The sequence below is a fragment of the Hevea brasiliensis genome, chromosome 5 (genome assembly GCF_030052815.1).
Source record: "Hevea brasiliensis isolate MT/VB/25A 57/8 chromosome 5, ASM3005281v1, whole genome shotgun sequence".
Taxonomy (NCBI): Eukaryota; Viridiplantae; Streptophyta; class Magnoliopsida; order Malpighiales; family Euphorbiaceae; genus Hevea; species Hevea brasiliensis.
Genome location: NC_079497.1, coordinates 7586896 through 7609429, shown reverse-complemented (window position 1 = coordinate 7609429; position 22534 = coordinate 7586896). Strand labels below are relative to the sequence as shown.

The 22534-nt window shown below is 30.8% G+C and overlaps 1 protein-coding gene across 1 annotated transcript; it reads right to left on the bottom strand.

The window, feature by feature from the left end:
- Positions 1-1602: 1602 nt before the first annotated feature.
- On the bottom strand, positions 1603-21906 carry LOC110656891 (uncharacterized). The gene is made up of 21 exons (XM_021813871.2): positions 21721-21906; positions 20042-20839; positions 19828-19944; positions 18867-19739; positions 18653-18754; positions 11482-11658; positions 9669-9716; positions 9140-9288; positions 9001-9049; positions 8406-8462; positions 7926-8105; positions 7692-7826; positions 7527-7588; positions 7330-7423; positions 7135-7249; positions 6638-6714; positions 6277-6414; positions 4344-4508; positions 4147-4260; positions 3910-4006; positions 1603-2520 (listed from the first exon to the last, which is right to left on the bottom strand). Exons 2-21 carry the CDS (start codon positions 20813-20815, stop codon positions 2414-2416), a joined length of 3630 nt encoding a protein of 1209 aa, XP_021669563.2. The 5' UTR covers positions 20816-20839; positions 21721-21906; the 3' UTR covers positions 1603-2413.
- Positions 21907-22534: the final 628 nt, after the last annotated feature.

Here is a 22534-nt window from a genome sequence, read left to right as displayed (position 1 = left end):
AATAATAATTAAGAAAATTATTTTAAATTTATGCATGTATTTGTAACAAATATTTTTTTTTCTCACTATTTATAGTATTTTAATAAAAATGTATTACTTTTAAATATCTATCAATAATTTTGTTGTATAAAAACTAATTTTGAAAAAAATTTATTTTATTTATTAATGCCTTAATATAAATAAAAAATAAAATTAAAATATCCACTAATAAAGAAAAAATTAATTTTGAAGTTATTGAATTTGATACTTGTTGCTAATATTTTAATTTTACCAATTGAATCGACTTAATTAGAGTTGGATAATTTTATAAACCGAATGAAACTGAACTAGAATCGAAAAATTTATTTTCTTCAGTCCGCAAAATACAGAAGATAGATTTCCCCAATTGCCCATGCACAAAATTATGTTAAATGTAAAAGAAGAGCTAGCTCAAACCTCTAAATCCATCCGCAAAGCTACAATCACATCTCATTACATTACGCTTTCATAATCATATAAAACTCACAATCACACTCAAAAATAAAATATGTCAAAGCAAATCACACATTAAGGCTCTAGAGTTTGGACATGCAGCAAGAGTTACCCATTTTACTTGGGAGTGTTAGACATGCAGGAGCCGCCTTCGTCAGAGACTTGGAGTTTGGACATGTAGCTGGAGCCATCTTCATTAGTGACGGTTTTGGACATGCAGATGTAGGATGAGAACCTTGAAACCATGAAGAGAATCCAGTGGTCAAATCTTGAGGAGAGGGAAAGGGAATACAGCATAGAAGAGAAAAAAAATTCAGCACACCCAACAGAGTATAAATCCTAGTTCGATTAGTTGGATTTTTTATTGAATTAACTGAATTATTATTATTATTATTTTTTTTTTTTATCAAATATAGAGCTTCATTAAAGCCAACCAGGCAAAATAGAGAGTATATAATTAGTTTGATACAAGTGGTTCAAAAGAAAGGAGGCATCATGACACGCTTTTGAAAATAATAAATGAGCGTCCCTATTACACTGCCTCTTAACTAGGATGTGCGGTTCCAATTTGTTTGGGGTTTGTCTAAAAACTATAACCAAATTGAAATTTCAATACAATTTTAATTTGATTCTTCATTATTTTGATTTAATTCTTGATTCTTCAGTTTCAATTTAATTAGACATGATTTTAATTCGATTCGATTCTTAATACAAATTTATATAATTATTTATTTAAAAAAATTGTATTTGAATTAACATTTAAATTTTAAATTGAGTTATTAATATATAATATATCATATAATATATTTTTTTAGTTATTTCCAAATATATCATTATTAACTATGTAATTTAAGATTAAGTACATTATATAATATAATAGTATAAGTATATCATATAATATATATTTTAACTATTTATTAATTATATAATATTTAATTATAAAATAGTATAATAATATATTTATAATTAAGAATTATAAGATAATTTAATATATTTATAACTAAAACGATTAAGAAAATATAAAAAAATAAAATATAATATTGAGTTATGTTTAGATTTAGTTTATAATTGAACTTATATAAATATATATAATCACATTAAAAATATATAATATATCTAAAAAAAACATAAAAAAAACATATATAAATTATATTCTTAATTAGATTTTGATACAGTTATGATTCAGTTCTTAGTGAAAAAATATAATCAAACTAAAGTATCAAAATAAATTCAGTTTGGTATAATTTCAATTAATTCAACAAAATTATTGATTTCGTTTGAAACTCCTCGGAACCGTGCACAACCCTACCCTTAACATGAAGAAAATCAGAAAAGTGATTAACATCAAAGATGTTCCGAATGGCAAGAGGAGTATTAAAACCCTTTGCAACTACGATGACTGATAAAGAATCTCCTTCAAAAAGAACACCAAGCAAGTAAAATTGCTTCACGACATGTCAAGCTCTCGATGACTAGGGGATTAGTGATACCTGGAAATTGACGCCAGGTTTAGCCAAGAGGGGTACCTCGCCAATCTCTCGCCAAACCAGACTTTTAAGGCAGAGGATAAAAAGGTGCTTCATTGTCTCTACATTGCCACAATAGGCACAGAGAGGGGAGTGATGTCCAATTCTACTTCTTAAGGCTATAGGGACTTTTTAAACTTGTATTCTCTGCTATTCAAGGCCTCCTAACGAACGAATTATTATATCTAAGAAAAGAAAAAAAAACAAAAAAAAACTATGGCATTCAAGAGAAGAGGTCTCTCTCTAGTTCTTTCTTTAGCATTTCATTTTTCTGCAGGTTCTGACCGCTCTTTCTTGCTAAGCCACAGCTGTCCTCTGCCCCTTTCGAGTAGGGGCGGCCTCCTCCTTGCTCGGAGAGTGAGTTTTCTTTTTTAAGGAACTTCGGAATAAACCCCCTCCTGCTCCCAATCAAATCTTCAAGTTCCATGGCGAGCAAATGGTTTGATATCTCTAGACCGCACATAGGATAAAAACTGTCCAGGCAGCTCTTCCAAAAGGGCTTGAACCGCAGACAGCTGTCCACCTGTCCACAACATAATTAACCTGTTAATTAAGGTCATAAAAATAAAATGGCTTTAGGGGAAAGGGAGTGAAAAAAAAAAAAAAAAAAAAAAACCATGTAACACCTTTTAAAGCCAATACCAAGTGTTAAAGTCCAGAGTAAAAGAAACACATAGCACGCTTAACTGTTCAAGTTACATGGGTGTTTCAAGCTGCATCACCTAGGTCCAATAGGAACACTAATTTCTCAACTCAACTCAACTCAACTAAGCCTTTATTTCAAAAATTTGAGGTCGGCTATATGGATTCGCTTTCTCCACTCTAAACAATTTTGAATTAAATCCTCAGAAATGTGTAATATTTTTAGGTCATGTTGTACTACTCTCCTCCAAGTCAATTTAAGTCTACTCCTTTTTTTCTTTCTATTCTCTAATCTAATGTGCTCTACTTGTCTAATTGGAACCTCCGTACGTCTACGTTTCACATGATCAAACCACCTTAATCTCCCTTCTCTCAACTTATCTTCAATTGGCACCACTCCTACCTTTTCTCTAATATTCTCATTACGGACTTTATCTAGTCTAATATAGCCACTTATCCACCTTAACATTCTCATCTCTACAACTCTTATCTTAGACGCATACGACTCTTTCAGTGCCCAACACTCACTACCATATAACATAGCCGGTCGTATGGTTGTACGATAAAATTTTCCTTTTAACTTATTGGGAATCTTGCGATCACATAAAACTCCCGTTGCACGTCTCCACTTCAACCATTCGGCTTTAATCCTATGACTAACATCCTCCTAAAAGAATAAAAAAAATTTGTAAACATCAGATAGCATAACAATTGGAGTAATAGCGACCTTCCAATATGAACATTGCAGTCAGATTGGGAGGATTGTTTCTTATGTTCACATGTGAGGAAGCTCCTCACGAAAATCGTGTGAGAAAGTGTGTACTGCAGTGATCTTATTCACAGCATCAAGAGTTACCAACTCACTGACTCTTGTCATGCTTTGGCACTTCTTTAATCCCATAAAAGCCCTTCCATGCCATTACAGTTATGATCATTTTCACGTCTAGGAGTTGGTTAACATCTTATTGAATAATAAGCTATTTAATTTCCAGCTATTGTTATTCATTCTGTATAACTAAGGAGGGGTAAAGCATGGATCAAGTCCTAAAACCAAATCTACACCCATAATCATAATTAAATATTGTACAGCTCTACCTTCAGTTTGTCAATCAAGACAGACGTGGACCATGCAGCTTTGGGTTTAATTTTCAGACCAAGAGACACTGTGCCACATTCTCAACATTTCATAACTCACTTCAACATCTACAGAAACTTGCATCTTTAAATTCATTTAAAATAATTTGTAGGGACAGATCCCATTTGTACTCACTGTGCACTTCTCGCATTGGAACAAATTGTACTATATCTCGTGTAGCCACCCTACCAGTAGAACTCTCGAGTCTACATCCATGATCAGCATCAAGGATCTGTATGAAATTCAGATTTACTCCAAGTTAAAGATTTTCAATAGGTGCAAATGGCACTGTCTTATCCAAAAGGTAAAAAACTGTTACAGAAACAATTAAAAATACAAGTATAATGTAAGGATAAATAAAACAAGTCACACCTCCATTTGTGTAAAGTCTGCACCTCCTACTCCAACTATAAGAATTGATAGTGGAAGATCAGAAGCCTTCACCAAAGCATCTTTAGTTTCCTGAAGATCTGTGAGTACTCCATCCTAGAAAAGGTGGCAGCTTATTTATTAATTGGATAAAAGAAAATAAGAGAGAAAAATGGATGTCCAAGTCATAGTTCAATTACCGTTATAATGAGCAAGACAAAATACTTGTTGTTATTGTCCGAGAGAGACTGACCAGCAACTTGAGCAGCTGTGTTGATCACTTGTCCAAATAAAGTGGGTCCTGCCAGAGCAACATTGCGTAGACCAGTTTCATAAGCAGCCATGATGCCTTCAATGCCCTCAACCTGTTAAACAAAGGAACAAAAAGAATTGGCAAGATGCTGCAATTTGTAGTAAATTTTCCCATTCATTGGACAACATTAGAACATAACCCAACAGCAGAAGTGGGGAGAAAATTCCAAACAGTAATTATTCTAACTTAGATAATAAAATAAAACCATCAATTTTATTAACTAGGATAACATTTACAATCAAGTAATGAGACATTATATCAACATATTTATACACACAAAATCCCTGTTAACTGGAACACCCTGACCTAAGCCAAGGGCATCAATGCTTGATTTACTAATTTTTATCAACAAATATGCAAGCAAATGATAACTGCACAAATACATGTGATGTTGCCAGGATCTAGATGATTCTTAAATAAATGAAATTACTCTTATTGTGAAGTGAGATGGTGTATTACTCTTAATATTGACAATATAGTCTAAAATCAAGTTGCATATCACTAATTCGGAAGTCGATAACATAGGATTTATCAACATAAATTCAAGGAGAAAAGAAAAAAAAAAATCAGTTGTACAGAAACCATCTACCAATATATGCGAGTCAATTCAGACCATCTACCAATAAACCATAATGCAAGTTGTTAAGTTTCTAGAAAGAGAGAATAAGAAGAAAAAAGAAGAAAGGAGGAAAGAACATAAAGGCTACATTTTCATTTACTTCACTCTTTTTCACATTCACATAATGCATAGTCCATATTTATAATGGAAAGCACGACATATTTCATAAATTAAGAAAGGATTCAAAACATCTTGAATTATGAAATTTTCTAAGAATTAAGAAGAAATCTCATCTCATAAATTAAGGAGGAATCTTATCCCTCAAATTATGGAAAATCTTATCAATTCTAATACTCTTCCCTTGATGAGATTTTTATAAAGTTATGGAATCAAGAACTTAAAAAAAAATAAATAAATAAATAAGCAGCTACTGTTGGAAGAGGAATGAAGCTCCAGCGAGTTTCAGGTGAGAGCAAGTGGTTAGGTAGGATCATCTTCGTCAAAGAGGTGCTGGCAAAACGCTGTCTGTACGTCCCTCACGCATCAACGCGTGGATTGTGGGCAGAAAACTTGTAGAGGCGCGCGGAGGCTTAGATTATCCTCACTCATATTTCATCACGCGCTTGGCTCTGACGTTAGGGTTTCTTTGAAGAAGGTTGCCGTTGATTGCAATTTCACGGGGAAGGTGGTGAGACTTAGATTATCCTCACACACCTCCTATAATAGGGACAATGGAGTTCTCAGCAATAATGGCTTAAGCAAGAGAAAAGAAGAAATAAAGAGCAGGGACTCAAACCCTAGACTCTAATGAAGAAGAAGAAGAAAATAGGGACTTCAACCCTTGGCTTTCAAATCATGAAGAAAGAGAAGAAGAGAATGATGAATAGCTTATGACTAAAACCCTCAGCCTTAGAACTTAAAACTGTAGCTTTGTCAAGAAGGAGGACAATATAGAATCCCAAGAATTTTCTATTGGCCCTTAAGTTTTTAGAAAGAGAAAATAAGAAGAAAAAAGGCCACAAAGGATACATTTTCATTTACTTCACTCTTTCACATTTACATAGTACATAGTTCATATTTATAATGGAAAGCACAAGACATATTTCATAAATAAAGAAAGAATTCAAACCACCTTGAATTATGAGATTTTCTACGAGTTAAGGAGAAATGTTATCCATAAATTAAGGAGGAATCTGATCCCTCAAATTAAGAAAACCTAATCAATTCTAAAACAAGTCAATATAAACCCTGATTCTATTACCTCAAAGCCACTAGGACTTCCATTCAAGTTAAAACAATGTGATATTGTACCAGCAGGTGTCCTTCCCCCAAAGCCCCAAGCAGGAAAACGCCTATCAGAATCATAAAATTGTATGACCTCCCCCACTTCCATTATAGCCTGCGAAAAGATTTAGCCAATTCATTCATGAATGGTGTTTTCTGCTGAAAATATATGAAAGGAAGTACAACCGTCAAAGAAAAAGGAAAAGGACAAAATCTGTTCTATAAACCTTAATAGCCATTAGAAAAATAATATGGCATGCCAGATTAAACAATAATAGTTGTTCATCAATATCGGACTAAGACAAATTAGAGCAAGTCAGAAGTAAGAACAGCTTTACCCGCTGATAAGAATTCAAACAGCCCGAAGGATCAATATAGTGCAAGGAATCTGGATTTTGAGGATTTCCATTTGAAGCTGAACATTCAAATAGCAAAAGAACAAATCAGCAGGGGCAGAATTATGTTAAGGAGTGAAGAGGCTGTGGCCCCCCAAAAGTTTTTAAAATTAAAATTTTACCCATAAATTTTTGTGTATTTTTCAGAAATATACTGTTTACACCTTTAATATTCATTTGTTTGGTGCCTACACTTTCATATCAATTTTATTCACATTCTTTAAATTATTTAACTTTGGATGATCTCTTAATATTTCACTTTTTTATTTTGGTCCTTGTATTTGAATCAAGATTTCATTCATTTTCTTTTTAATATTCATCTTTGGCCCCCTCAAAGATGAATTTCTAGTTATCCTTGCAAATTAGATACCAAACTGGAAAGCCGGTAGGCAAGGGGAAGAATAGGAATGAATAATGAGACGAAGTCAAAGGTTATTTACCTGTAAAGTCAACAGCCACCATAAAATTTAGCTCAAAGCCACTTGATATATAATCCAGAAAACTGTGCTGATCCCTCTCCACAAATCGATCCACAAACAGCTGACCCTTCAGAACCTATAAGGTAAAACAAGGGATTAGCAAAGACAGTGGCATGGTAGAATATACTAAACTTTGCAACAAGCAAGAACTAACACCTTCTCATGGCCTCGATGAGATGGCGAGATGAAATTTGCACCACTTCCTTCTCTATGAAGCTTTTCCAGCTCAGCAACTGATTTCTGAAGCTTCCTGAAGACAAATTAAAATAAATAATATCAGCAGTGGTCCAAACCACTAAAAATAATTGACTAGCAAAAAAGTAAAACAAAAAAAGGAAGAAGTAAACAATTACCCAATAAGAACATGATTGCCGTTGCTGTTAAAATCAAAACACTCAATAACCAGTGGATTATCCTGTATCAAAGTGAAATACAAAATGAGTTTTTTCCACCTGAGTTACTGATACTACCAGAAATGCTACTAATTCTAGTCCACAATTTAACCAAATTAAGCTTGCCTTGCTTCCGAATTGCTGCATGCTCAGATGTAGGGGCCTCCACAGTGGATTTAGATTATTGTTCACCACCTCACTCTTACATATTGGAATAGAACCTCCAGTCTCAACTATTCTAGAGATTCTTAAGAAAGGGTCCTGTAACAAAGCTATAAAAATTAAGAATCCGACACGGTAGAAAAACAACAAATGAAAGTAACATCAAACTCTGAAAATGACAGCCTTTCAAATACATACACTTAGAGAAAATACATCTTTGTTGTCCAGGTTGGAACAACGAAATGTTAGCTCAATGGCAGTTCTGGAGGCAACAATTTCCTCAGCATGGATAGTAAGTGTCCCTAAATTTCTCAAAGCTTCATGCCCATTTTTGTTATGGAGATTCAGGGTTAATGAATGATTATGTTTGGTCGCTATCTGCCACAAAGAAAAAAAAAATTATATATACATGCATCAGCATCAAGAGTATGATCACAAATCTTTGTAAGCCTGTTAGATCCCATAAATTCGAAACATATAGGTTGTCCACAGGCTTTACTTGAAAATCATTAAAGCATGAAGTAGTTCAAAAATTATGTCCCTCAAAGCCCGAATGAAAATATTAATGAACTACAAAGACAAATGTATCACAAGATCCATATACCAAATCGTTGGTTCATTATAAATACTTCTAATAAATTTAACAAGCAATATACATAGCATTGAAAGCAAACTAACCTCAGACAGAACACAAGTGGCTTCTCCCAAAAATTGTTGATCCTCCAACTTCAATGACTACAAGGCAATACAAAATAGAGTTTAAAACACATAAAACTTAACCTTGAGCTAATGCATCTCAATGTTTTGAAAGAGATAGTAAAAACTTATTGTTGCGAATTTAAAAAAAAATTATCGTTGCCAATTAATCCAAATAACCAAAGATCATCAAAAAACTTTCATCACTTTAAATTCTTTGGTTGCTTTCCATTTCTTTTCAGATTTCTCTCAAGTCTCCTTTGAACTTTTTTCTGTGAGGTCGGCCCCAAAAAGTCTGTGCTTGTCTCTCTTTTTCTTCTTATTTTTTTTTTTTTTAAAAAAAAGGACATGGTTTGCATGTGTCATGTACCTCTGGGAATCTATTTACTGAATGCAACTACTGACTAATGTGATTATCAACCAATCAAATTTTCATTGTGTCCATGAAATAGATTTTTATGTTACAACACAATCTTAGCACTTAAGGATTAGCAGAGATGTGAGACTTGCTCTAAACTTTTCCCACTACAAAACTGGCATTGATATTATAGGTAAATGTCAGCGACACAAGATGTACCTTCACTGGTAAATTGTGATATTTGGTGTCTACATCATAGATGTGAAAGCTGCATAAAAGGAAAAGAGAAGTTCAACAAGGAAAAATAAATTTAAATACGTCAAGAAAACTGGTATTAAAGAGGATAAGAGAAACCCACGCTAGTGGCTGCACTATCTCAAACTGATAAGCAAGTCTAATCTTTTCAATCCAAGAAGGATTTAAGTTGTTTAAAATGACTTCAGTGCGACCGATCTCCTCAAGTTTTCCATCCTTTTTCTTTATGTATACAACTGCCATCGGGTCACTCTGAAAATAAACACACATTTTAGACCAAACCAAACAAGAAAAAGTGTCAAACTTTGAGCACAATTGAGCAAAAACTCCTCTTTATTTTTTATCCAAAAAAAAAAAAAGTTGCATATGTATTCTTCTATCATCCCCTTTTATTTTCTTTCTAATTAATTGTAGCAATGAGAAGATGATACACCCAAATAAACAAACTTAAAGACTAGAAAAATGAAAAGGGAAAAGAGGCCGTATCCACAGTAAGACAACACAACAATCTAGCAGCACCAGCACACCAAAAGATTAAATGAAACAGTATCACATGATAAGGGAGCAGTCTAAAGAAACAAGTTTTGATGTCATGTCAATCACATAATAAGGTAACAGGCTAAAGAAATAACCTTTGATGTGATGTCACGATCAAGTAACTTCGAAGCTGATAACGCCAACTGCAGTGCATATTTGAAAAATGTGAATATACAATAGTTCAAAGCGAAAACATGATAAAAGGATAAGTTTATAAACATCCATATGAATAGCCATGCTAAGATATGCTGTTATGCCATTAAATTATGAGTTTTGCATGTATGACATTATTGCTTATTGAACCATATATAAAGCATTCAAGCATCACAATTGCGTATCGAATAGCTTAGCCAATGGTCCATACTACAAATGAAGCACCACAAGGCCAAATGAGATAACAGGGAAACAAATGATGATTCTTTTTTCCTTTTTAGCAACAAATGAGATTTAAGAATCAATGTTTTGTCCCATTCCCGTAAGCTATGCAAGCATCTAAAAAGTGAGAATCTTCAAATGATGACTATGGAATAATCCCAAGGGCAATTTTCAATACTGTGAGCTAATTTTAAACATGTGGAACAAAGACCATATGAAATAGTCAATGTTCAAAACACATGTAAAAATTATTAGTCACATCAATTAACATCTCAAAAATATTTTTACATTTCTTAAAAACAACAACACACCATTTATTCAGCATCGTAACTAATCAAAGAAAAAGGTCTGAAACAGCACTATTATGGGATTTTATCAAATAATAATAACAATAATAGTAAATACTTCCTTTTTATAAGAAATCTCAATCTAACATCAAGAAGAAGAAAATATCTTTGTTTCTAACTTCCCACATAGTCCTCAGCAGTACTCCAAGAAGGTTGTGAAAGGGTTTCTAGACCTCAATTTTTTTTTTTTAATCTTTACATAAAATATTACAAAACATCAAAAAAGTTGCAGCGCAAATATTTATATGTTGTTGACTTCTTGCTGCCAAAACAATTCCATTCATAATAATTTACATTCATGAATCAATTTAACTCAGAAATTTGATATCTATAGAACTTCAATACATAGTTGGAACTTGGAAGCGGAGGTTTCATGTTTCATCTTTTCTTTTTTTTTTTTTTTAAATATCTTTGGGCAGGGCAATCTATTTCAAATATTCAAATAAAAAAAGACCACCACCATTGTCATTTATTCCACTTGACTATATGTTCCTATCCTCCCATTGCCCATTAAATGACATTCATTTACGACTTCCTCACTTGTCTCAACGCTAGAGTTCTTTAAACCAGAACCACAAAAACTCACACTTACCATCCATTGGAAATAGCGATTGGAAAGTTAAAAATTTGATTTTTAAGAAGTACCATTTTAGACGTGAAAAAAACAGTTAGAGAAAAACAGTTTAATTATTTTAAAATTTTTATGAATAAAATATATTAAATTTAATTTTAAATTAATCTTTAATACCTTCTCTAATTTAAAGATGTGATTCTAATAGCAATACCAAAGAAAGCTTAATACACATATGCAAGTACAAAGGGAGCTTAATACACACATGCAAGTACATGTAGAACTAGGAAGCAATACAAAACCAATAAAAATTTCGGGAAAACAAAAAGAAAATCCAAAAAATTTCCTCTTCTCTCTCTTTCCTCAGTAAACAAACAGAGCATTTACAAAACCCTAAACGCAAAATTAACATAATAAATTACGACCTCCACCAGATAACAAACACAAAGCACATGGTGATAAACTAAAGAAGAAGACAAATAAAACAAAATTAAAGTGCTGAAGAATGATAAAAACAGTACAAAAGGAATCTTTATAAAGTTTTGCAAAATGGCAAGCACAAGTACTATTCAGACACAAATACATGCATGGTTATATATATCTATGTATATACACCTCAATTTGGGTATAGAGCGCATGGAGGCCACGAGAACGATAGAAGAAATCGACCGCGTCATTAAGGCCAGAATCGTTGGGTGCCTCTGTGGGCCTCTGTAGGGCCCCTCCGATGGCTTGTTTCCCTCCTTTCAAATCACCCGATACACATCCTCCCATCTCTCCCTGTATCTCTCGCTAAACTAGAATCAATGTGAAAGAAAAACCAGAAAAATCTCTTCTAAAGCGCTGCAACAACCTAATTCTCGCGTTCTACTGTTGTATTAGTTGCCAAAAATTCAAATAAAATCCCTCTTTCTGTTTTATCAATGTGTTCATTGCGCGAACGTATATATAGACCCTTCCTATCTTGTTTGTTTCCAGGAAAACTGCCGAAATTTTCAGGGGAAAAAACTGCTGGGTCTTTCTCTAAATTTGAAAATTGTTATTTTTTATTTGAAAAATGTTATTGGTTGGTGGTTCTGTTCCTTGTCAGTGTGGCTCAATTACGTTACTACATATGCTTTGCCAAGGCATAAAAAAATTAATTCCTTAATAAATTATATTGATATTAATAATTATATGGTGTATAAAATTAATTAAAAAATATATAATTAAATAAATAATATATAAATTTAAATTTAAATATTTTAATTTAGTAATTACTAAATTTATTTTTATAAAAAATTAAATTTGTAATAATCACATTAAAAAAATTAAGAAATTTATTTACAAGGAAAATGACAACCTACAGAATAATAATAAGATAGGACTTGGGAGGGAAAATATAATAAGATTAAATGGTGACTTCTCTGTGCGAATTTTTCTTTTTTCTTTTTTATTTTAATTTATTATTATATAATATAAATTTATTTATTTATTTAAAAATAAATTATGAGTAAAGAATATAAATTTTTTAATTTTAATAATACATTTTTATTTTATTTAAATTATAATATATAAAAATAAATTTTTAATAAAAAATATACCTTTCATCGGTAAATAATAGTCATATTTAATTTTTTATTTTATTTAAAATTATTTGATATGTTTTTAAGATCACAAAAAATTAATTATTTTTATTATTTATTTTTATAAAATATAATAAATATTTATATAAATTTTTAAAATTAATATTATCTCATTTTTTTAATAAAATTAACTATATATCATGTTAATATTTATTTTTTTATGAAATTGAGATTATAAAATTATTTCTTTAATTATCGTTAAAATTTTTAAATGTAATTATTATTTATAAATAAATGGAATAATATATTATTATACAAATATATTATGAGATTTGAAGCAGAAAAAATTTTTACCCATTCTTATTCCAGTAATATTAGAATTGAAGCAAGGTTGAACAAAATTAATCGAGTATATGGCAGACTAAATTAGTCTTGAACAATTACCATCTTTAAATGGGATGAACATCCACACATATTGGTGGACTGGTCTAAAGTATTTACGCGGCGAAACTGTTTTTATTTTTGAAGGGTTCAAGGTCTCTCTCGCTGGGGCTTGGGATATTGGAATGCACGGGTGATGGAGTTCTTATCCATTTTCTTGGCTGTTTCTCTCCTTTTTTCGTATTTGCTTCTTGGAGAGACTCCTATTATGGACGGCTATCATAAGTACTCGAAGAATACGGAATTATTAAAACGTTTTTTTTTTTAAAAAAAAAAAAAAGAAAAGGAATGGTATTTCATTAATTATAAACAGAATATAATAATTAAATACAAATAGATTGCATTACATTTTACACCAATGACGTTATCCACCCAATGTAAAATATAATAGAGGTATTTGATGGTTTTCCAATCGAGTTGATTAGCATAAAATTTGTACTTAGTTAAATGTAAAATATAATTTTTTTTTTGTAGATAAGAATCTTTCACTGTCATTTTAATATTTAGACTTTAATGAATACCATGCCCACTGAATATATTATATTTCCAAAGTATGATATAATTACGTGTGTTTGTGGAATTCCATGCAGCTAGCTAGATTTAAAATTGAAGTCATTTTGTCATGAAACTTCACATCAAACTTTGAAAGTTTGAACATCTCTGCAATTGATTTTTGCCTTGTTTTAAGGGAGTAGTCTTTTAAAGAATTAGAATGACAATTCACAACAATGAAATATATTATTCCCATTTTCATGATCTTAGTTGACAGAACCAAATCAACAGGTTTGATGTTTACGCGCACTTCGTATATAAAATTATATTATGTTTGGTAGACAGACAGATATGCCTACCCAATAAACTTCAAGGACTAAAAATAAAAAATGACCCCCTAAGGTATGAAGATTCATTATAATTTAATAGCATAGAGTTTCGTGTAATTAATTAATTCGATATTTATTATATTCATATTTTAATTTATTATAATTTTTTTTTTACTATAATGGTCTAAAATGTCAATCAAATAGATATATAGAAACTGAAGCAACTTTATCTTATAGGTTGTTCATTCTTTTCATCATAACTCACACGCTTTGATGTAGTGTAAATTTATTATTATTATTATTATTATTATAAAGCTTGGCAATAAACATCAGATTGGGCAAGCACCCTTAGCCCAGAAGGTACCTCTCAAAGTCGCATACAATCACTCTCCACCACCAAGTCTTTAAAAGACAGATCCCTTGCGAACCTTGGAGAATGGCCATAGCTAGCTTCTGCTTTCCGTATCCCTAATCTTTAAAAATTCCAGCGTCCGTATTCAATTTGACCCATTTAACATTGAGCAGGGAGTCCATATGAGAATTTTTTATAATCTAAATGAAGTGTCAAAGCAATACTCAAGACCTGAGAGATTGAAGAAACCTTGTTCTTAAAGTATAACAGCTTTCGGGCATGCCATAAAATCCATTTGCATGCAACCATGCAAAAGAGCTCCAGACTATCAGAATTGGCAGCCTGTTCTCGAAGCCAAGAACCCGAATTTCTAATAAGGAGATCAACTTTAGAATTGGCAGCTATATTAGGACAAGGAGAGATGAGATCTTGAAACCATTCTGACATGGAATAAAACTGTTTTCTTTGATTTCACCTGAAGAACCACTGTCAATGGACCAGTATGAACCTTTTTCCAGGAGCCACTTCGCCTTCATCATGCTACGCTAAGTATAACTAGGTACTCGAGCATGAAGAACAAATATATTATATTTTTTTTTTCTGGAGCCAATATGCATAAAAAATAAATAATAAAATATTATTAAAAAATAAAAAATATAATAAATAATTAAACTCAATGAAATATGAAATTAATTATATAAAAAAATTATTATTAATGCTATATCAGTTCTGAGATCTTTTCTCCAAGTAGAATGTAAAATCATTCAATCCTTGAAAAAATTATCAAGATAAGTAAAATCAACAATCTCAAACTCCGGTTCATTTTGTAACAACTCATTCAATCCTTGAAAAATATTAATAATCAGTAAAATCACAATCTTGAAAAGCTCAAATCCTTTAACCGAAAGGCAGATAAAGAAACAATTACAACCAAGCTGAAATTATAGGATGAAGAAATGAAATGAAACATAACCAACCCAAATTGTCCAGAAAAATGCAAGGCCGATTACTGCACTGCGAGAGGAGGTGAGCAACATGCAAACAACAACGATGGCGAGATCACCGAATAGAGGCGACAACGATGGCGAGATCACCAGTGACAAATTAAAAAACAAAACGTTGAATCTAACCATTTTAATTTTATTTTTTCGGTTTATATAATTTGTTATCTAAATGATTTTATTCGCTAACTTTTGCGCTGTCATTTTGATTCCACATACTTCTTTGTTTTATTTTTTTTTTATTTTAAAAATAATTTTAATATTATTAAATTAAAATTTATTAAAATTAAAGTTTAATTGTTATTGTGAAAATTATTGATATTCTAACAATTTTATAAAAACTCATACAGTATAATTAATTTAATTTCGATTAGGATTTGCATGTAAGAGTTTATAATTTTGGAGAAAAAAAATTAATATAAATAAATTTATAAAATTATGTCACGAGATTAAAAAGATAATTTAAAATTTTATAATTTGTCATTTTCTTGATAAAGTTATCATTAACATCAATTAACATATATGTCACTCGGTAAAAAATATCACATATTTAAATTAATTTTATTTAAAAATATAAATATTTAAAATTTAAATAATATAAAATATTTAAATTTTTTTTAGCTAACTTTTTACCTTTCTTTCAATTATTAGTTATAAAAAAAATATATTTGAAATTTAAAAAATAAAAAATGTTATTGAACAAAAATATTAAATGGTGATTTATCTAATCATTCAAAAATACTTTATTAAATTTAATTATTAATATTAGATAATATTTGACTTAATTATTTTATTTTAGTAATTATTAATATTACACCTAATAAAAACTTCCACTTATGTCCTTTATCATTTAATGATGAACTAATAATACTAATGTTCAAAATTTTAATAAAATTTAATTTGTATTTAACATAATTAATTAAAAATTTTAATATTAACAAAATTTTAGTATGATTTTAAAAATATATAATATAAAAAATATTATTAAAATAAAAAAATAATTTACACAGTGCACGAGCAGTATTGGTTCATTATTAATGTGCATTCGTTGAAAAAATAAATTTACTATTTGAATCACAAGCAGCTAATATGATAAATGTAATTATGAAAAACACCAGTTGAAATTAAATTTGGATAAGAAGGAATCTACAACTTGGAAAGAAGGTGATCAAGTTACTAAATTAGTTACAGAAATTATCATGAAAATGTAATGGAGGAATCTTTTTTCATTTCACACACAAAATAATATACAAATAATTTCTAACTTTATCTATTTATCCTAAGGTTGAATGGATAAGAAGATACGCATTGACTGAAACGTTGGTTTCGTAATGCATGCTCGAAGCTTTGGCGACGCAAGAAACGCGTAATACTTACGACACTTTACACTGTAGAGGTAAGCGTTATCCGATTTAAACTGAATAAATCAAATTGAATCGCTTTAACTCGATAATTTGATTCGATTTTTAAAATAATTTGATTCGGTTCGGTTTCATATTATATAAATTTTAGTTATTCGATTTGGTTCAGTTTTAAAGAGAAAAAATCGATTAAATCGAACTGAATAGTTTTATTTAATTTTGAATTGATTTATTTTTATAAAGAATTTATGAATTATATGTAATTTTATATGTATATAAATTGTTTAATTCCATTGATTAATAATTTATTAGGTTCAAACTAAGGTCAAAATCAGACCAAATAACTTGAAAATTAAGTCAAATAAAAAATAATCAAAAATCAAAATCGATCTGTTTCAACCGAACCGAATCAAAATAGAGCAGTTCAATTCGATTCGATTTTTTATCCATTTCAGTTTGATTTTAAAATATATAATTTTATTTTCATGATTTGATTCGATTTAATTCAGTTTAAATCGAATGTTCAAAAATAAAATTGACAAAGTTAAGAGAAAAAAAAAAAAAAGTGAATGAGGATTCCTACAGGAGAGAGAGAGAGTCAGAGTCTCCTCATTTATTTTTTTTAGGATTATTTATTTTTGCCTAAGAAAAGAAGAGAACCACCTGTCGTTACGTAACTCAGCTCATCAGTTGTAACTAGTTCATTATGCATCCATTGAAAGGATTTTTTTTTTTTAATTTTTAATATAAATATTTTTATTTTAATCATATTTTTTGATGGAATTAAATTTAATTATACTGAGAAGACTCAATACCATATAATAGAAGATATCCATAATTATTTACATGATGAAATTATAAAACAAATAAATAACATATTTTAATTGATAAATTCAATTAGCAGCAATTACCAAAGAAAGAAAGTAGCATTAGAGCATAATGGTTGGTTAAGCTGGAAATTGCTATTAGGGGTAATCAAATGCAGAGAATGAGCAAAAGATGTAAATAAACCAAGTTTTCTCTAAACAGGATGCAAGTCTAAAATGGACTGCTGCATTCTTTTTGCCAGAAAAGTAAGAAATTCTTTGATCTACGAATATAGCAAAGCTTCTTCCAAGAAATTGAGAGGTTAATTCATAATTCAGACCCAAGTCTTTTCTTGTTTTGCGGGTCTTAGAGTATGGGCCCTCAATTTTTCTCAAGCACGCTTAAGAATTCCATATACACATTTCACTGAAAACGAGTAGAAACGGATAGAAAGTTTAGAGAAATTATTGTTTAGCTTGTATATTTTAATGAAATTAATTATTTTATTTTATATTTTAAAAAATATATTATTTAATTTTTATATTTTATTTTTATTAAACTACTTAATAACTTTATTAAATTTTTTATTATTTATACTATTTAAATTATTATTTAATCTCATTATTACTATTTAATCGTTTTATTTTAATAAAATTAATTAATTAATTTATACATTTTAAAAAATATATTATTAAATGAAAATAAAAATTTCGCTATGTAAACACTAAATTTGAATTTACTATTTTTTTTTAATTTTCAATTATTTTAATATCATTTTTGTATTTTTTTCTACTATGAAATAATTTTTCTTAATTATTTAAGAAAATTAATTAACTTTTTTTATAAAGAAAACATGTACCAATTTTATTAGTAGGTAAAAATAAAGAGAAAATAAAGAAAAAAAGGGTGTTTTCATAGAAGAGGAAAAACATAAAAATAGAGAAATAAGAAAGATAAAAAGAGAAATAAATGGGATAGAATTAAAGTATTTTAAGTATAAAAAATAATTATAAAATTAAATAATTAACAAAATTAAATTATAAAAACATAATATATTTTTTCAAAATAATAAAATTAAATAATTAATTTTATTAAAATAAAATTAAATAATTAATTTTATTAAAATAAAATAATTAAATAATAATTTAACTAATATTAATTGATAAATAATTATTCGATATTAAATAATATAATAAAAGTAAAATATAAAAATTAAATAATATTTTTTTAATATAATAATTAATTTCATTAAAATAGTAATATTAATTTATCCAAAAGGTTTATGCTCGAGAAGGCAAATTTCAAAGATTTTGGATCCAAATTCCATTGATATCGACCTAGGGTTAATTTAAAAGTAGACAGGCCGGAACTCTCACAAGCTCCTAGTTGAGTTCATACCCAATGGTTCAAAACATACTTGGGCTGAGCTCAAACTTACCTTAGCCTTGCTCTCGTTTACATCCTTAATTCTGATTTTCTTGGAAAACCTTGCCACACTTCCCAAAAGTGATATGAATATGATCGACTGATAATTATTGATCTAATGCAAAGAATATGGTATAATAGAGAATTAAAGAGCATAGTTTATAGATAATGCAAGCATTCGAAAGAAATTAACAGTTCATAACTGAATTTTTTGTCACATGAACTTAGCGATATGACAGAGATGAACCAGCAAAGGCGTAACGAGATGAAACAGGCCTTGACAAATTTTCTGGTTGGACTGCTTGGCGTGCCTGGTTATAATCTGATGGCGGATCAACAGCATACTTCAAGTACAAATTATCCACTTCATCAGTATCTCTCCTACGCAAATGATCAGCATCAGCTAAGTAAGTCTCCCTCCTACCATTAACATTATAGGCACCTGATGAAATTTCCTCCCTCCTTGGAGGCAGCAGATATGCATTTACAGATGGAGCACCATATCGGTAAGAATAAGATGGATCCCTTGAATAGGAGTCCAACGCAGGAACAGCAGAACTAGATGCTGCCACAGGTGGCAATTCACTTCTACCACCAAGATTGTAAGTCTGTAACTCTCTCTGGCTCAAGTAATGGGGATCAGCAAGAAATGATTCTCTATGCAAAGGAATAGTATCACTGTTGTATAGAGGGGCTGGCTGTCTGAGAAGGTGCTCTCCTTCCAGATCCCTCTTGTAAGGGTCTAGAGTACCAGCCGCACCATGTGGAGAGGTCATGTTTCTTCTCTCTCTCTGAAGACCATATGTACGATACTCCTTTTCACTCATGTATAAATCACGTGGAGCTTCCTCTCTATACGATGATACCAACTCCCTGAGCTCAATATGCTGATCCCTTTCACGAGAGACAACAGGATAACTTCTACCATCACCATTGACTCTGGTAAATGTTTCCCTGTCTGAATGGGGCCGTGACTCTCTTACACCCTCATAGGCTTCCCTATCCCGAATAGTTGCCATTGAAGGGGAATGGAAAGGCACTGCAGCTGATGGCACTGACTGGTATACAGCAGGTCGGAAAAGTGCACTGAGCTTCCTAACCTGAAACGGAAATTTGGGGAAAAAAATGAATGCCAAGTCACAAAAGTAAACCGCCGCCAAACTGCTAAATTAAACCAGTAATTCTCACCTGTTGAACAGTAAGTTCTATTTTGAACTTGTTCTTTTCATCATAATTGTCCTTTATGGCCTTCTTGAAAACACTCTCAGGGAGTGGAAAACAATCTTTGTGAATACCAAACCGTACCTGAACTTCAAAAATATCAGTGCGCAATCTGACTAAATTGATGAAGAAAACAAAAATTATTATCTAGAAAAGTAGGCAGGATAAAATAAAGCATAACCTGAACTGGGAAGGACCCGCCAAAAGCCTTTGGCTCCAATTTCATCCCGCCAGAAGATGATGCTTTGTAGATTCCATACATAAGTTTGAGATCAAAATCATACAGGAAAAGCTTAAGTCCAGGTTTCACACCCAGCACAACATCTTTTTTACTTGCTGTCACACCCATGACTCGATAATGAAAACAATCTGGTTTGGTCTTTGCATTACACATGAAGATTAAACCACCAAGCTTCTCTTTCTTTCTTTCATCTCCTTTATTCTTTTCCTCATCAAGCTTTCCTTTGTCCTTTTGACTCCTTGAGCTCTTATCAGGACCACCTTGCTTCTCATCATTCCTTTGGCTATGTTGGCTCCTACTTGAACCAGCAATCCTTGCTTGGCTCTTTTGAGTCTCTATTCCCCTCCCAGTGTGCTCTTCATTGGCACCATTCTTTTGTAATTTCCCTACCCTTGAATTTTGATTCTGATCATTCTTGTTCCCATTTTTGTTACTTTCCTTGTTCTCTTGTACTACACTCTTATTCTTCCTCCTCCTGTTTCTTCGCCGATCACCTAAAGCTTTAGTGGCCTTAAAAGAGCTGCTAGCCAAAGACTTCTTTTTTATATTAGATTTTGCCTTCAGTGACTTGGGGGTTCTTTTATGGGATGATTCTGCTTTATCTGGCATTTCCCCAGCATTCTCAGCTTCCACATTGTTTTTTCCAGACAATAGTGATTTGGATGACGCTTCTGCAAGATTTTCAGCATCTTTATTGCTATTCATTTGTTCCATAGACTATGAAGTTATCAGACTCTCCTGCAAGCAAATATATCAAATGACTTAATTATTGACTGATTTTACTAACAATAAAATGCTTTCCATCTTTCCATGGTAAGTGCTGCCATTTTCAGAATCATAGATGCATTGCAAATGCCTAATCATTCATTCATTTATAACAATTGCCGCTTCAAATGATTTGACACCTGTAAGTGCCACTAAGAAATAATGAAGCAAAAATGTGAAAGTATCCAATGTTTGATCCTACGCTTTAATATCTGACAAGACTACATACTTCAAGTTGCATTGATACTTGTATTTTTTAAGTTGAACAATGAACTCCTAAAAGTATATCACAAAACAAATTATGGGTAGGAAATGGACTTCGCGTCAGCCAAACCAGATTGAATGCAATTCATTTGCCTAAGCCTATTCATCAGTGCAAAAAATTTTCTCTACATAAATAAGAAAAAAAAAATAAAGGGAAGAAAACACACCAAAAAAAAAAAGAAAGAAACATAGACATGCTGGGAATAAAAGAATGTCATCTCACTTTGAAGGGAAAAAGCCCTAGTCACACATAAGCAAGGATGTACGCATAGGTTGAGCTAAGACAATTCCCTAGGGGTGAGCATCTATTGGCTCATCAGTTTTACTCGTTCTTCTGTTTCACTTCTTCAAACCAATTTTGTTCTTCGTAGAAAGGTGAATAAATCAAATCAATAGGTTAACCTCTTCAGGATTTTAAATAGACAAAGACATTCATTACAATAAAAATTCAAAATATAATCCATACCACAAGAAAGGAAGAGAAACAGAAACCCAAGCAACAAACAAATTCATACAGATCTAGTTTTCAATTCTAATATTATTTTTCAACAACAGAACACAAAAAAATAAAAAACCCAATAAATCCATACAGATTAAGTTCCTCGCAGTCGCTGGTAGTAATGGAGACCCCTTCAGACTGCAGCAATCAACATGCAAAGAGAGATAGAGGGACGGAGAAAGAAACGCACACGAGAAAAGGAGATCGAAACGCAAGGAAGAGAAAATTTGGGGGATAGGGTTAGAATAAGCGATGAAGGTATTTGTAGAGGTGAACGGCTCAGATCAAATGGAATGTATGGAGGAGATTAAATGTTAAAATTTATGAAACCAAAAAAAAAAAAGCAATAAGAAAAGCATAGGACTCTAACACCGGACCTTAGACACATTAATTTTATATCAGCACTTCATATTAAATGACAAATTAATTATAGAAGGATAATTAAATACAAAAATAATTATAATTTGAAAAAAATTATTTTTAATGTATAGATAAAATTAAATTTTATAAAATATATTATGATTTTATTATGATTTTATTATTAATTTATCACTTTATGTATAGGTACCTGAATAAAATAATCTATTCATTATATATTTTCCACGTTAGTTTTTATTTATATAGATTTGTTTCAGTTTAATTGATTTTTTCTCTAGGTCTAGGTTTATCCTCCAAACAATGTATGTTATTGGATTCTATGTGAGTTTGAATTCTTATCCATTCAATGTTAAAGTCATGCCTCAAGCTCAAGACTTACTATACTCTAAACCAAATAATTCTATAAAAGAAAGATAGACAACAATTTAATAAACACTTGCCTTATGCGTCCAACAATTTAACAAGCACTTTGCCTTATACGTCTAGGCACGTGCCTTGTTCCAAGCACAAGGCTTTATAATGGCACG